At 40.6% G+C, this 16944-nt stretch overlaps 1 protein-coding gene across 3 annotated transcripts in view; it reads right to left on the bottom strand.

The window, feature by feature from the left end:
* The window catches only part of USP6NL (USP6 N-terminal like), a 111697-nt gene that overhangs the window by 53312 nt on the left and 41441 nt on the right, over window positions 1-16944 (bottom strand). For 2 of the 3 annotated variants that reach the window (XM_041413428.1, XM_041413426.1), the window contains exons 1-3: window positions 12944-13079; window positions 6606-6679; window positions 4495-4577 (exon numbers count right to left, since the gene is read on the bottom strand). In XM_041413428.1, coding sequence (XP_041269362.1) covers window positions 4495-4577; window positions 6606-6679; window positions 12944-13001 — 215 coding nt within the window. In that variant the 5' untranslated portion in view covers window positions 13002-13079. Of the gene's footprint in view, window positions 1-4494; window positions 4578-6605; window positions 6680-12943; window positions 13080-16944 lie in introns of those variants that run through there. The other variant, XM_041413427.1, reaches the window with a different exon arrangement.

Genomic DNA, 16944 nt, shown 5'->3' with positions numbered 1-16944 from the left:
AAAAAAAAAAAAAAAAAGGAAAAAAAAAAAAAAAATGCAAAAAAAAAAAAAAAAAGGAAAGGGAAAAAGGGGAAAAGAGGAAAAGTGGAAAGGGGGGGGGGGGAAGGAAAGGGGAAAAACTGAGCAAACAAACCCCTGATTTTTTATGAATACCAAACACATTGTGCCTTTTCATTTCCAAAATCAGCTTAAACAGTTTTTGTTATGATTATCTGTGAAGAGATCTTAGGCATTTCTCCCATTCCTAAAATACTTGATTGCAGAAGTCATCTATTACAGGCTAAGCCTTATCTGAGCCCTATGGGAGTCCCCAGAGATTGGCTGCTGGGCTTCCATCAGCTGCAGGCACAGCTCAAAGCCTCCACCTCCTGCACTTTCTGGAAAAGAATATCCAATCTTATTAAAATACTGGCAGATTGTATATACAGACACTGGTGCTGGACTTCAGAGGAAAAAATGTTCATTTTAGAATTGAATGGTACTTTTCACATCAGCCTGACTGCTCAGCAGTCCTGCACTGTCATGTGGAATCAGCAGCAGGATTTCTACTGGAAAACAAATTGCACTGAATAAGGACCATGCCTGAGGTTTTTCTGGGAAGGGATATTGCTGCCTTCTTTTTTGGTAACCACACTTGGCTTCTATAAAATATACTGGTCAGCACTGTCAATACTCATGGTCATGACAAGCTCCCTGATGTGGGATTTTCTGAAAGAAACATTACAAAAGTGAAGAGGTTTTTTTGTTAATAGGCTATTCCATGTTATATGAATATTTATTTAATTGATGTATTAATTTAATATACCAATCCATGTATATCAGGTGACACTGAGGAAGATCAACAGCACTTGGCAGAAACAAGTCTCTTAATTAAGAGGAACAATACTAATTGGAGAGACAGAAGAGACATGTGGAAGGGGATGTTGAGAACATGGCAGGAGATGTACCCCCAGTGGAGCACCATGTCAGGGTGGGGGAAGACATGTAAGACACAAGGAGCAGAAGGAGAAAATAAGTAAAAAGCCAGGAGCAGCAGAAAGAACTCATCATGTGCAGGAGTTCCTGCACTGCCTGCCACCTCCCCAAAGGAACTGGGGTGATCCAAGGCTAACCCAGGACAAAAAGCAAGGGAAGTTTGTCCTGGAGGCAGAGGGAAGACATGTGTTTCCTCTAGGTGCCTGTTAAGAGTGGTATGTTTGGAGTGTTCCTACCCAGCATCCAAGACAGCAGTCAGTATGTCATGTTACCTGGCAGTAAATTATGAAATAAAATTCTCCAAGTTGAGTCTGGTTTGCCTGCAACACCACATGGCTTAAATAAACCACAACCCACCACTTCCCTACAGCCTTGCAACAACAGTAGCTGGTAAAGGCCAAATTTTCTACTATTTAGCTAATAATGAGAGCTTCTCTCTTCCTGGTTCCTGCATGCCTCTACTGTACAATTTCTGTTTGCAGCAGAGTAGCTCATAACTGCTACAATTTAGTCAGTGCCACTGAACAAACTCCTCCTAGCTGCATTTTATTTTGCACACTCTGCTGTTAAACATCTCAAGAGACAGTCCCCTTGGGCTCCCCACACGTTATTTCACAGCTTAGCTTTGCTGGAAACCTTCTTCCTACATCCAACTTCCCTCTAAAACTTCCCTTTATTCATTTCAAATAAGTCTCATTATTATAATGCTCTCCTACTTCTCACTGAATACACTTTCTTGTTCCCTAAATTCATTAAGTATTAATTCAGCTCTATTCTTTTTGTTTTAAATAGCAATATTAATAACCTGTCCACACCACTTTCCTTTTAATATCCAAAGTTAACTAGAACTTTCACATTCCTTTGCAGAACTGCAAAATAAAGTACTGCAGCAATCAAATTACATTGTGTTCTGAAGGCAGCAGCTACTAAAAATTTAGGACAATATTGGGTAAAGATGGACCTAACTCTTGTAAACAGCAAATACTGCATCACTTAGAATCGACCAAAGATGCCAGATACCTCAACTGAGGGTCTTATAAATAGGTTAAAGTGACATATTTTACTTGAAGGGAAATGTTCTATCTGTTTCCAATCACAATCCAATTTCTCCACTGGTAAATAAAAAAAGCACTTTCCCTCTCAGTCCTCTCTGAGGAAAACCTGAGTGCCATTCCACTTCTACTGGAATGGCAAGAAGACAACAGAAGTGTTAAGTCTTCAGGTCCCTCAAGTTTACAAATTCCCAGTTTAACACACAAATAAGGGCACTGGGGCACCAGAAGAAGATCTAGACCAAAACTATTCTTGAAATGTCTCTAGACTTGACATTTTCCCATATTCTGCCCAGTGGCAAGTTACACATGCAGCCTGAGTGCTTCATTCCCTCAAAATTATCTTTCCTGCCCTATCAGCAATCAGATGAACTTTGAATGTCCCTCCACAGAGCCAAGGAAAGCTGCAAACAGGACACAGACAAGGAAAACTAGAAAACCACTGATAGTAATCAAAGCCTATTGTACTTGAGAAAACAAGCCCTAATTTTGTATCAGGTTCCTCACACCCAGCACCCTTCTGACACAAAAGACACCTCTCTTAGTATTTTAAGATGTCAATATAAACAAGATTACAAATCCCTGTAGACTTTAACAAGGACAGCTTTTGTTTTCAGGGTGCATCAGCCTGTCTGCTAATTTACATTGTAAACACCTGTGAGATTGTAGGGAATTATGGCTCTCAGGGATGACAAACTTTTGAGGCTTTTGGTACATCTTGCTGCATTTCAAACTCTCATAGAACAGGAGTTTCTTTCAGATACAGCAGGCCCAGTATGATAGCACACATGACCCAGACCATAGTTAAAATCTGTAGTGCAATATGAATTGTCATTTCAGGGAAATACAGTTAATATGTTTATCCTAATTATATTTCTTCTATTAGGAGAAATTTTGCTTCTCAGGAAAATAAAAATATCATTTGCAACGCATTGAATTTCTCTTAAGCAATCATAAAGCAGCCTTGAGAGCACTCCCAGGTGAAATCTGCCCTGTAACAAGACATGGATAAGCTACAAATAGGCACAATTAGTGAAGAGATTATCTGCATACACTGTTAACCTGTGCAGTCTTTATGTAATTTAAATCTTTCAGCTTTCATCCCTTGAAGTTGACTATATAGAGAATTAATTCTGTGTTGGTGAGTAGAGATGTTCCTGGGCAAGAGGAACATCTGAGGTAATGACTGAACAGCAGCAACAAGCAGAGGGAACTTGAGGAGCAGTCTTCTACACCTAACACATAAAAATGCAAGCACCACAATACAGGTAACAGGAAAAGTTCAGGAGTTCACAAGGATACCAAAGTCAGAGATGAACCCTGCAGTGGCTTCCATTACCTCTGCCCCAGAAATAAAACAACTCTGACATCCTTTCTCCATTAGGAATGCCACAACTGCAGGCACATGGTGCTGCAGCTGGGCTTTACCAACACAAGGACCTCTTTGTGTGAAACAGATCTCTTTGAATGTCACACATCAAATTAACTCACCCCAATGAAGCACAAGCAGTCTGCAGGTAAAGATGACTTTTAACTGACAGCTCGTAAAAACAATAACGTTGCAAAAAGGAAAGAAGAGAAGCAAAAAAACTCCTCCAAAAAAAGAACATAAACATCCCCCTTCCCAATACTATGAATTACATAGGTATTACTAAGTTTTCCATTTATCATTGATTTTTCTGGATTTGAACTGCATTTCATGTATTCAAACACAAATGCCAAACACCAAGAACCTAAGAGAGACCTAATATCATCAAAAGTAGCAAGTCAGGTTGTGTTCAGTTTCTGCAAGCTGGATATTTACATCTGCCAACCACAAAAACCCTAACACAACTTAATTCTCTAATCCTCTATTTGCCAAAAAGAAACAGATTATGTTACAAAGGAGGCACCTGTAGGAGAACTGCATCTGGACTCTGGCATTTTCTGACTTTAAGTTCATTCAATATTAGGTCCCAAATCAGCAGAGATTTCAGTAAGGTTAAAAAAATATATGAAGCCAAAAGATACTAATCTTCTATGGACTGAGATATATACTTTTGCTCATCTACAACCATTGAGTAACCTTAATGTCTTGGGATCTTTTTAAAATTAAGCATTTTAATAAAATTTTTATAAATCCTTCCAAGAACTTCAAGTTTGTTTATAACCAGTTATTCACAACGAAAATTTATCTGCAATTTAGCTTGGAATATGTTTTTTGTAGACTGTCAATTTCCACTCCCCAAGAAAATATTTTAAAACATTTCACTCCCTATGCAAGATCAAATTACAGAAACAAAAACCCAGATAGAAACTGAATTGAAAAGCACAGTGAAAGATTATCCAGCAGTAACACTTACACAGCAGTTTCCAACATATCTGTTAAAGGTACAATAATACTTTCACCAAATAGGTAATACAATAAAGAGCCAGCAAAAATTAAAAGCAAACTTTTAATCTTATTTTATTTAGGCTTGCTACTTACTGTAGAAACCCAAATCTGTCTGTGACTTTGTAAAGATGGTAGTCAGCATCTTCCCACGGTTCAATCTGAGCACCCTCACGTCCCTAAAAGGCAAGGAAAAAAAACAAAAAAACAAATTATATTTTATGACACAATAAATAAAGACACATAAGGGAGCATTCAACCACTGAAAGCATAACCTTTGGGACACTTTGGGACATGGTGGCAGGAAGTTAGAGGAGAAGAACACCAGTCCTAACCTAACCAACCAAGAAGAAAGAGAGCAGAACACGTATCCCAGCCTTTACAAACATTACTTTCATCACAGAAAATCTCCTTTGATCACTGCTACACAAAATACATTTAAACCAGAGTCACAGTAATCCCACACTTGCTGTTAAACTCCACAATAATCCATCAAGGTCCCCAGAGTGCTATCTACTCCTTTCATTTCCCAAGTCCATCTTTCCTGAACGTGCACCTGCAAGAACACGTCCTGCAGACAGTGCATGCTGACTTGCAGCAGCTGTCAAACAATGCAGCACTGAGTTTTCCCCACAGTTATGCATTCATCCATGTCCCATTCCTGCTCTCCAACTGCCAGTCTTGCAAAAGGCTTGCAGAAGTTTAACTGCATTTCAGCCCTACCTGCTTCTGGTGTGGGCTGTGCACAGGTTACTGGCTGTGAAATCAGGACACCACTCAGAACACAAAGAGAATTGAGTTTGTGGGGGTACACGGGGCTCCAGGGGTAGTTTCTCTGAGAAGCTGCTGGAGGCCTCCCCCATATCCAAAAGAGACAAAGTCATCCAGGTGCAATACGGACCTGCCACTGGCCATGGCCCAGGCCACACTGGAGCAGGTTTGGTGGCAGGACTTGTGACCCCATGGGGGACCCGTGCTGGAGCTCCTGTGCCTGAAGGACTGACCCTGATGGAGGGACCAGTGCTGGAGCAGCTGATGAAGAACTGCAGCCCATGGGAAGGACCCACACTGAAGAACTTCATGGAGAACTTCAGCCTGTGGGAGGGACCCCCCACTGGAAAAAGGGAAGAGTTTAAGGTTTAAGAGTCTAAACCCCCAAAGCAGGAAGGAGTCACAGAAACAATGTGGGATGAACTGACCACAGCCCCCATCCTCCTGCACTGCTCAGGTGGAGGAGGCAGAGAAAATTGGGAACAAAGCTAATCCCAGGAAGAAGGGACGGTTGGGGAGAAAATGTTTTCAATCCAGTTTTTATTTTATTATTGCCCTACTCTTTATTTGATAGGTAATAAATTAAACAGATTTCCTCAGCTCAGGTCTGCTTTGCTCAGGACAGTCATTGGTGAAGGATCTCTCCCTGCATTGATCCCAACTCATGAGCCTTTTGTTGCATTTTCTCTCCCCTGCCCAGCAGAGGTGGCCGTGACTGAGCAGCTGTGAGGAGCAGCTGGTGTCAGCCTGCCACACACAAGCAGGATTTTCCTTAGTCCAAGGTGAGCCACTCGTTTACTGCACACTGTGCAGACCACCAGTAAGTCTGGCACATAAAACATTCCATGAACTCTACAAACAAGGCTGTTGCTCTGTACTCCAGTGACACTTAAAAAGTCTGTAAGTGTAACAAAAATACCTGACTACTGTGCAAGCATTCTAGGCACAGTCTGTGCCAGGCTCTTCCTGACAAGGGGTCCAAGAACAAACATGGTATGACCAGGGCATTTCTTCAGCTCCCCACAACAAGATGAGAAACAATACAGCTCACTCACCTTTTAATTTTTCTACTATGATTTCAGTGTTTGTACTACCATAACCAAAGACTAAATAAATAAAAGGTAAAATGAGAGTCCTTCTGATCTCATAGATACACTGAGCATCCTCCAAAACCTCACTTTCACTACTTCTAATACACTCCCTGAAACAGTCCCAAAGTAACTTGCTATGCACCTGAAAAATGATTGAGTCATTATCTAGAATATCCCCCGAGGAGGGAGAGTTTAATGCACCCAGAGGCCACATTAAACATCAGATTAGTACTGAACAGAGTATTTTAAACAACAGCTAGCTGGAATCATGATTCACTTTTTAAACAGACATTTTATGAAGATGCATTATAAAATGCCTCTTAAATTACTAAAAAGTTCACTTACTCTGTCATACTTGGCAACTATCTCTGCTCGTTCCTGGGCAAGTTTGATAGCAGCATCCTGCTCAGCATCTGCACCTGTAGAGGAATTAAAATAATGTTGTTCAGATTTTCCCCCTTGTGAAAAAAGAACTGCAGCCAAATACTTGGAAAATCAACTTCAGGGAGACTACTTCAATGGAGAAATGCCAAAACTATTGTGTCAAAGCAAAATATGACCTTGGTACATGTCCTGAATACTGCTCAAAACAAAGCAGAGTTACTGCACAGTCTCTTAATTGCTGAGTTTAGACTACTTCTGATTTTTCACCAATGTAGACATTAAACACAGTAAAAAAAAAAATTCTCCACAACCCACTAACTGAAAGACTGAAGAAAGTACTAAAGGCCACTAATTGGCAATTCCACAAACATTCTAATAAAGAAAGCTGAAACATTCACTACTGGCTTAAAACATAACTGTGAATTATTTACAGGATTTGTAAAGATATTGGAATACTGAAGAAATACTGCATGGCTTCTTAGAAATTGCCTACAACTTATTTCTCAGAAAACAGGGAAGGATGTCATTACAGCATCAAAACTGCAACTTGGGCAACCCAGAGCTGGAATAAGTGTAAGGATATGACAACAGGAAGGTTGATAGACAAAAGAAAAAAAAAAACCAAAAACCAGTGTGTGAGTAAGCACTGGACATAAGGACACTGCAGATGCAGCATTTACTGCATGAGTGGAGTTCAAGTTTTGCTCAGTCCTGTTCCCTGAGCAGAAACCATCTCTAGGACATGGACAGGAACAGAGAGCACCAAGAAAGGAAAAGTTGTTATTCTGAATATCCAACAACAGAATGTACTTCAATATCCCAAACAGAATTATATCAAAGCAATGAGGTATATCAGCTTTAATTAATAAGTTTGTGAAATATTCAAGCATCAAATTCTTTTGATTATTAAAAAGCAATGAACTTCAGATAAAGCAAGGCTTGAAAAAGGTTTAAAATATATTTCAGTCTAACACTTATAAAAATAACTCCAAGCATGTGGGTTTTTTTCACTATCTAGTTCATGGCAACATAATGAACTTCAGCAATTGTACATACCAACCATCTGGGCTATGAAATAGAAAAACAGATCAGATATTACAGTTTTCTATCGTATCACATTAACGCAATTATTTGTTCAAACCTAGTGTTTCTTTAATAAAGGTTACCTACATATTTCTCAACATTTAGACAGGAAGTTGTGCCAAGGTGGCCTTCTAAGCCGTCTGTTAGAGATTTAACATGGTCTCTGCTTGTTTTCACTCCACCTTTCTCCAGGGGAACGCTAGGAGAACCTCAGTATGACCCACCACAGACACAAGCACCAGAATTCAAACAGCACTGCCTGTCCCAAGCTTCCCTAAGGGAAGGTCTGGCTGCTTCTTCAAAGCTTTCATTTATGATCCCCAGAAGTCACACTTGGTTACCCTCACCTGGCCCCCTTTGTCACCATCATTTGCCAATCACATTACTCCTGTTTATTAATACATAGAGCTCTGTCATTTTCTCCAGCGTGCAGCAGTACCAGCACACATGTATTTACACAGTTATTTGAGGGAGAAATAAAAAGAATAATTAAATCTGCTATATTTGGAAGCTTCACATCTCTAATCTACAACACTGACAAATAATTTCCTCCCAGTAAGATAAGGGGTAAGTAGAATAATTTCATATTGCTCAGTCTTGGGTGTGTCCAAGCAGGGCGCTGCTCCTCCTGTGCTTTCAGGTGCTGGATCCTTTATTCCTAAGCTGAAAGGAGACTCATGACACAAAGAAGTTGGGTCTCTGGTTTGCTTTTCTCTGGCACAGCTTTACAGCCATTGCAGGGCTCTGTTACCCTGGCTGCCCAGGTGAGCTCTGAGCAAGACAGAGCTCCCAGAGCCCCTCCCCAGTGCTGTCACACCCAGGGGCACAGATACAACCTCACACCACTGCCAGCACATTCCAGCACCATCTACTCCCCCAGCACAATTACAACATCTGCTTCCTAGTCTTTACTAGTTGACACAGCATATCTGCTAAATTGATAATATCCACTAAATCTACCAAATCAACACTGACAAAAAGCAGCGGGTGAACCCTGGTTTTACAAACTTTCAAAGTGAGAAGATAAAGGAATTGTAACCAAAATTAAATTGTGTTTCCTTTTGGAAGGCAGATGTGTGCTTACAGCAAGTCTTTACAGAAGACTAATTATGAGTTTTTAAAAAGTAAACTTTTAACTTCCTTAGAAACCTGACGTTCCTTCAGCAACTTCAAGTATTGATTGACCCAAATCTCCACTTTGCCAAAGGACAGCTGTGAGGAAAAACTCCCTTGTTTAAAGTACACTTGCTGCTGAGCTTCAAAAAATAGGTAAAAAGTCCTATCATTAATTTCCAAGCAGAAGACATTAGATTTCATTTGAGAAAGAGTGAAAGAGTGTGGCTGAACATAAGCAGACAATGTTGTAATACACAGTGGTCAATACATTCACGAAGTACGTAGCTGATACATTTTTTAAACAGAACTGAAAATGGCTTCTATTTTTGTTTTAAAATGTGCTCAAAAGGACATGCATAGATCTTCAAAAACACAGACAATGCCAGTGTAAGCTGAAAAAAGTTTAAACCTTTGCTTAAAAGAATGCCAAACTGTACTTGCACCAGAAAGCAAGTTCCTGATTTATGCAGAAAACGTGGCCATGGCTTACCATCCCTTCCTCTGCATAAGCAATGTGTGAATCAAAGTTTGGCATTATCTGTGTCTCATGACAATTCAATTACAGTTAGTGTGTAAATTATCATATTCATTGCCTTTAAAGTAATCCTCTTTACTTTCTGCCAGAATCATCTTAACCTTCCAGCTGAACTGAGATAGTTCAATGTTTCATTAATCCATCCATACTGAAAACCCAGAAAACAGCTTGAGATGATGGCAAGAGCTTTTATTTTGGGAGATAAGCATTGGACATGATTTTTCTTATAAGAGGAAATATTTAACTACCTCCAACTTAGAAATTACACATTGATTCCTGATAAAGTAAAAGCTAAATATGGGAACAAGAAAAATTCTTTGGCACAAAAATGCATCACTATGAAATTGAAGACAAATAACTGATATTCTAAAGTTTTATCAGTTTTGTTCAGTGTTATCTCAGTGAAAGCAGTTAAAGATATGATACAAGTATGATTAAATTTACTAATTAAAAGTTAGCATTACAGATTACACAGGAAACAATACTATCTCAAATGAGATCAACATTAATATATAGTCAATTAATTAGTAAGGAGAACCGATTTGAACTGAAAAATGGGAAAATACACTAGAAAGGTCCTGATGATAAATTCTGTCAACAATGGCATGCTAAACAGCACTTTCAAGTCCCCCCCAAAATCAGTCAGGCTTACAAGGTACAAGCAGCATGGCTAAAATCCTGTCCAGCATCAATCACTGAATGACAGGTTGGAAGGGACCTCAAGGACCATGCAGTCCAAGCTTTCCTGGCCAAAGCACAGTCTAGACAAGACTGTCCAACACCCAGTTCAGCTGAATCTTAGAAGTGTCCAGTCTTGGGGAATCTACCACTGTCCTGGGGAGATTATTCCAATGGCTGTTCTCACTGTGAAAATTTCCAAGTGTCCTGAATCTCCTCAGGAGTAACAGACATAATGCAAACTAAAGTTATATAACACTATGCTCTATTAATGAATGCTAAACTACCTGGAAGACACTAACTGCCCTAAGTGACATTTAACAGCAAAACAACACATCCAGGTAAAAATAAATACTAGTATAGAAAAAACAAGGTGGCCTACACATAGATGTAAAAATTGAGTTCTGTTTTACTAAAACTTCTCAAATATAGAGATTTTTGCAAGAAACAGAGATATGATTTCATGATCTGATGAAACTAAAAAAAATCCTGCTTTACTCTTGCCTTCATCTTTCTTGCCATCTTCTCTCTTCTGTTCCACATGGATGAAGAGTAGCTGTGGATGGAGTCACCTACAGATACCAGAGACTCTTGACCCAAGGACCCCCTATAATCCACTTAAACATGTATTTTAAGGTGGGGATAGGGGGAAAAATTTACAACAATGTAATTTTATATTCCTGTAAATCACTGAGCTAAACACTGAGGACCCCTCTTGCAGTCCCTGCAGTAACTCAGTTTTCCAGAATAAAGGAGTGGGAACTGGCAGGACCATCCCTTATGCTTCCAGCAGTCAAGAAGGAGCTGAACAGCCTGTGACAGCCTGGCAGCAGCTCAGCTGCTCCTGGTTGGGGTGACTAACAGAGTCCATAGTTACACCTAGCTTTCATCACAGCCTGGCAGAACTCAGGGCTGCTGAGGGAGGAATGGCCAGAAGACAGTAAAACACTGGTCTTTCCCACAAAAAGAAAAGCTGCTGCTCTACAAGGTTTACTAAGTACCTGTATTTTCAAATGTTGGTCTAATCCTGCATGGCTTCTAATTCTGTTCAGCTACAGAACTGCAAACCAGCAAAGCACAGCCTTTTTAAAAGTGATCTCCTTGTGCAATCCACTGAGCACACATCTCTAGTCCCTACAGAAGTAGTCATACAATTTATAGGAATGGTCTTTGGGGTTACTCAAACTCACTAGAGCTGTTCTCTCTGAAACAGCCTAAAAAATGACCAGGCTGTACCTCACCTGGCAAAGGTAACAGCCATGAAGTAGCTCCCTCGGGTTGTAGTATGAAATGAGTACCACCAAGAACCTCAATGAGTTCCTTACACTGAAGGAGTAGTAGGCACAAGGTGCATTGTAGTCCTCATGCATCAGCAGCAGTATAATAAACTGCCTCTTACAGATGTGCCATAAATTTAAGAAGAATCACAGATTCGTTTAGGTTGGAAAAGACTTTTAAGATCATTGAGTCCAACCAGTAACCCATCACTGCCAAGCCCACCATTAAACCATGCCCCCCAAGCACCAAATGCTTCAAATACCTCAAGGGATGGTGACTCCACCACTTCCCTAGGCAACCTGTTTCCAGTGCTTGAGGACCCTTTTGGGAACAAAATTTTTCCTGCTATCCAATCTAAACCACCTCAATGCATCTTGAACTCGTTTCATCTCATTCTGTCATTTGTTACTGCAAGAAGAGCCCTGCCCTCACCTGGCTACTCTCCTGGTAGGGAGTTGTAGAGAGCAGAAAGTTTCTGCCTTGAGCCTCCTTTTCTCCAGGACAAACACCCCCCAGCTCCCTCAGTCATTCTTCATAGGACCTGTGCTCCAGAACCCTATCCCAGCTCCACTCCCTTCTCCAGACAGGCTCCAGCACCTCAGTGTCCTTCTTGTCACAAGGGCACAAGGGGGCCAAAGCTGACCCCAGGATTCGAGGTGTGGCCTCATCAGTGCTGAGTACAGGGGGACAATCACAGCCCTGGTCCTGTTGGCCACACCACTGCTGGCACAGGCCAGGATGCCACTGGCCTTCCTGGGCACACACTGGCTCAGGCTCACCCACTGTGGACCAGCACCCTCAGCAGTGATGCCTCTTTCCATGGGGCTCAATGTACCAAAAGCATCCTGTGTAACCTTATCCCAAATTCTGAAAAGCGATTTCTTCCTTTTTTGTCCTTTAGCCCACCATCGTCTCTCCAACTGCAGAGCACTCTGAAAACCCCAAAAGAACTGAAAACGTTAATTTGTTTCCCATTACTTTACTAAAATTCTTGCTGGCTTGCACATTACACATCCCACTGCTCAAAGAGCTGCACTGGCACAAATTCCTGTCTGCAGGCACCACCACCAGCTGCTATGCATCTACACATTCAAAGCGCATATCAGAGCAATAAACAAACTCTCTGGTCATAGCAGAAAGTCCTTTAAATACTCAGGCTGTTTATTTTCCTTCCAGTTCATTCCCATAAACAACAAAATAAAAGCCATGACGTACACTTAATAGTATTTTGCTGTGGGTACACCATGTTCAAAAGGAAGAATCTTGGTAAATACCTGCACACCAAATCTAAAAGCTGCTCTGAACAAAAGGGATTAAGCATCATTTATTATACTTTCTCCTCACGCAAAGAGAATTTCTAAAACAGAGAAGAGCTTTTAACCTAAAATGAACTAGTTAGTTAGAAAAACAATCTCTTTTGCATAGCAACACTTTCTCTGAAATATGTATTTCCAGAAGCTGAGCTACATTTCTTCCACCATTAAACATAATTATATTCCTTAAATATTATTATTTAAAAATCAGTTATCACTAATTTGAAATGAGAGATAATAACAGCATAATGTAAACAATTGAAGACCAGTATATAACATTTTACACAACACTTTACCAGTCTTTAGACTGTCATTTTCTTCCCAGTCCTTGTAGAGCTCTGTTTTAGTCTTCATGAAGTAAATCTGTTTGCTTCTAGACCATATTCTAAATCAGTTTATCAAAAATGACCGGGGGAAAAGTTCTCCTCCTCCACTTGCTGCATTTGCTCCACACAACTGAGCCACTTGACACGTGCTCCTTTTTCCAGACACAGCCCCTCTACAGCTCCAGGAGCTGCAGAGGCTGGAACAAAGATGCCATTTGTTAATGCCAAGTGTCACAAAGGCACCACGCTGGTGTTCTCCAGCCCAGCCCACAGCCCTGCATTCCAGCTCATAATAAACAAAAGGATTTGAACAAACAGCCTCAGAGGCCAGGGCTCCTGTAACACATCACTGTTGTACTCTTGGGCAAGAATTCTTACTCGTGTTTTCCAAGTACAGGGAAAGAGTTTTACTGAAAGGACTTACTTGAAATGGGGCTTGAGGTACCCTCATTCTGGCTTATTACCTAAGAAACCACAAAATTAGCTAACTCTAAAAATACAGTTTGGATTTCTGTAACTGGAATTCCCTACTTAAAGGATGGAGATTTCACATATTTTCTGATCAAAATTCTTTTGCTCAAGATATCGTGGGAACTTGAAACACCTAGGACCTCAGAAGTTGAAAACAACATTTTTGTCGATAAAAGTATAAAAATTCAGGAGTAAAACCTGGAAAACAGATCTCTGTACCAAATATCACAGGCCAAACACACAAAGCCATTCTCCTGCACAGACTTTAGCCCCCACACACGCTCTGTCACAGTGACATTCTGCTACTATGTGATGCCTGCAGCCAGGAATCAGCCAATTCCATACCCTAACCTAAGGAAGTCAGAGCACACACACTACCAGACACTCTGTGAAGCCAGCTGAAAGATGATCAGTGGCACTGGCACAGGTTACCCAGGGAGGCTGTGGAATCTCTCTCCATCCTTGGAGATATTCATGAGATGTCTGGATGTGGTCCTGGGCAACCAGCTCTGCACAGCCCTGCTTGAGCGCAAGGTTGGACCAGATAACTCCAGAGGTCTCTTCCAGCCTCAACCCTTTTGTGGTTTTCTTGCACTCAGAGAAGTGTTAAAATGCCAGGAACAGGAGATCTGATCGAGTGTGTTGGACTATTCTTTTTTCCCCAGAGACTGAAAAAAGAACAGTTCCTTCAATTGTTTTAACCTTCCTCCCCGTATCGTGTGGCAGAGCACCGAGCCTGGAAATGAGCAGCAGCTCCTTTGTCTTTACCACTGATTACTGCTGGTGGAGCCCACCCAAGCCCAGGTGTCAACAGTTTAGTCTCTGGAAGCAGTAGGAGTTCGGACTAAGCCAGTGCCATGTCCACTACCAGGCACATTTCCCTCAAAAGCAGCATTTTCTTACTGCTGACACAACAGCAATCCTCTTGCTCCACAGAAATAATCTTCCACTTTGCTCATAACAGAACTACTGAACTGAAACCAGCTACTTTCTGTTTCCTTATCTGTGAGCATATTTGTGATGAGGATGACAAGAAGTCACACGCAATGAACACAAGCATTTGTCCCAGGTTAACTCTCTCATCCCTTCACCACGAAAACAATTTGCTTTTTAACATCACTGCTGCTCTTCTACCACACATTAATCCCAGACAGAAATAAGCCATATTACTGACACACATACACACACACATATATATATACACACTATAGCTATACTGGAAATACCTATACTGATACTTCTCTTATGTCTCTCAAATTTAGCATGTCTGATTTTGTGGGTGTTTTTCAAGTAGACTTACACACAGAAAAGGTAAGATTTTGGAATAACTGAAATTTCTCTCTATTCCAAAGAAAAGGAAAAAAGCTAAAAGATAGAGTAAAACTCTTTGGAAAAATCAATATATTCATTATGCTCTGCACTAAAAAAAAAAAGTCCATTGCAACAGCAAACACATACACTCTTAATAATCAGCATTCAGAGTAGACACTGCTGTAGTTTTACAGCATGAGGAGTAATGAGTGAAAAATATGAAAGTAAAGATTTAACTTCCCTGAAGAAACATGACTGAACTCTCATCTCATTGAAAAATTAAGTTTCACTGTGGTAGAACTCTTGCAGTTTTGCAACATCCCCTATGAAACACTGCACATTCACCAATGGAAAATGGTCACAGAATTAACTGCTACTAAAAACCCTCTCAAATCAATTTTAAAGTGATCTCCAAAGGACTCAAAGCAAGAGCAGGGAAATCAAGGCAGCTCTGCTAAGCAGTATTCCACAGAGGAAGCCTGTGTCAAGACATGAAATGAGAATTTAGAACTCGATGTATCGCATAGAATTTCAATCAAATACTCCATCTTGCTTTTAAGCAACAATGGACTAAAGGGCTCACAGAAATACCATCAATATTAATAAATTACTGCAGTATGCCTATCATTTTATTTTTAATAACACAGCTTTACAAAAACTTTAAGTTAATGCAGCAATAAAAGCACAAAACTCAGAATAAAACAGAAATAAACAGAAAAAGAATATACTCTAATAAAATATAACTTGGCCATTTAATTAGTCTTAATTTGTAATTTGTTCTTCTGTGTGTTTCATGTAAATAACTACACCTTAAAATTAGATCACTCCATCAGCAGTACCTACACCTAACCAGCTGGAATCTGCAATTGGAATGCTCATGTCATCACCTCACTACTGAGCCTTATGAAAGTTCCCACAAGGGTTACAAAGTAGAGTGACAAGATCTGGCAGGGCTCTACTGTAATTCCATTTCACAAAGTGTTGTGTGCAGTCGTGAGCCAGAAGACAATTAATCTGCTGAAGGTTAACATAATCAGTTGCAAAGCCAGAAGAAACCATAATTGCCAATTTTCAACAAGCTATACTGAAAAGAGTAAGCCCAATTTTGAACAATGCTCCTTTCTTGAAAGAAAAATAGAACAAAACCAATGCACAACCCACCCTCCTGCCCAAACCTCTGTCAACACAACCTGGAATATTTATGGCAGCTCTTAATAGACTTCAATGTAAAAACTCAGGCTGGGTATAATTTGGGGCTTGCCAGTATGCAAAGACTGGTCTGACTTGCGCCACAACTAGCTAATGTCTTATGTCTAAGCTTAAGTCATCCTTTGTTCTCTTCCCAAGGGTGTAGCTGGTATCTGGCCTTTTCATTACCATTTTTCTCCTTCCTCAGTGCCATGGAAGAGCAGCATGGTGGCCACACAGAAGTGGTCACTCATTCACACGTTTGTCAGGAGATGCAAGCACTGCTGAGCTCAGTGCTCCAGTGAGCGCTGCTGCAGCGGCCGTGGGGGCAGATCTGCATCCCGGGCTCCAGGGGACACAGCGAGCCTGGTGGGTGACATGTTCTAACCCAGCAGCCACGGAACAGCAGAGACACTGCCTTCATGGAAAAACAAGGAGGTTTTCCCTACTGCAAATCATTTTATGGTCTTCCACGGAGAGATTACATTGCTTAGAACTCCTGCTGTGGCTAGAACTGATCCCACTGTAACACAGAATCTGTTTCATCTACGGCTCCTGAGTATTACTCCCACACTCCCCCTGAAATCCCTGACCTTTCCCAGCACTAGTCCTAGCCTTTACAATTATGTCTTAATAAAATATGCTGCAAATCATCTGCTGCATTATATGGTAAGATCAGACACTTGACCTCAGAAGCACTATTGACAGATGAAAAGCAGAAATATTTCAGGAATTTTAACCTCAACCTAATAATATAAGTCAAGGCATCCTTTTATGCCAGTGGCTTTTCAGGAACTGGTTATGATTTTATAAACAAATTAAGTTGAAAATGCCTTTTTTTTTTTAATTCCTTGTACTTTAAAAGTATATTATGCCTGCAGTTCCCAGAGGCTTTTGAGAACTAAAATATCCCTTCTGTACAATGATGCTGCTCATACTTCTTTTAAGTATGGCAGGCTACTAAAGACATAAGCAAAACCATCTTTCAGCAAGACTGAACA

Source organism: Onychostruthus taczanowskii, unplaced genomic scaffold (genome assembly GCF_017590055.1).
Source record: "Onychostruthus taczanowskii isolate IOZ18803 unplaced genomic scaffold, ASM1759005v1 scaffold41, whole genome shotgun sequence".
In the NCBI taxonomy this organism is placed as follows: domain Eukaryota; kingdom Metazoa; phylum Chordata; class Aves; order Passeriformes; family Passeridae; genus Onychostruthus; species Onychostruthus taczanowskii.
The sequence above is the reverse complement of the archived record's forward strand: the minus strand, read 5'-3'. Positions and strand labels throughout refer to the sequence as shown.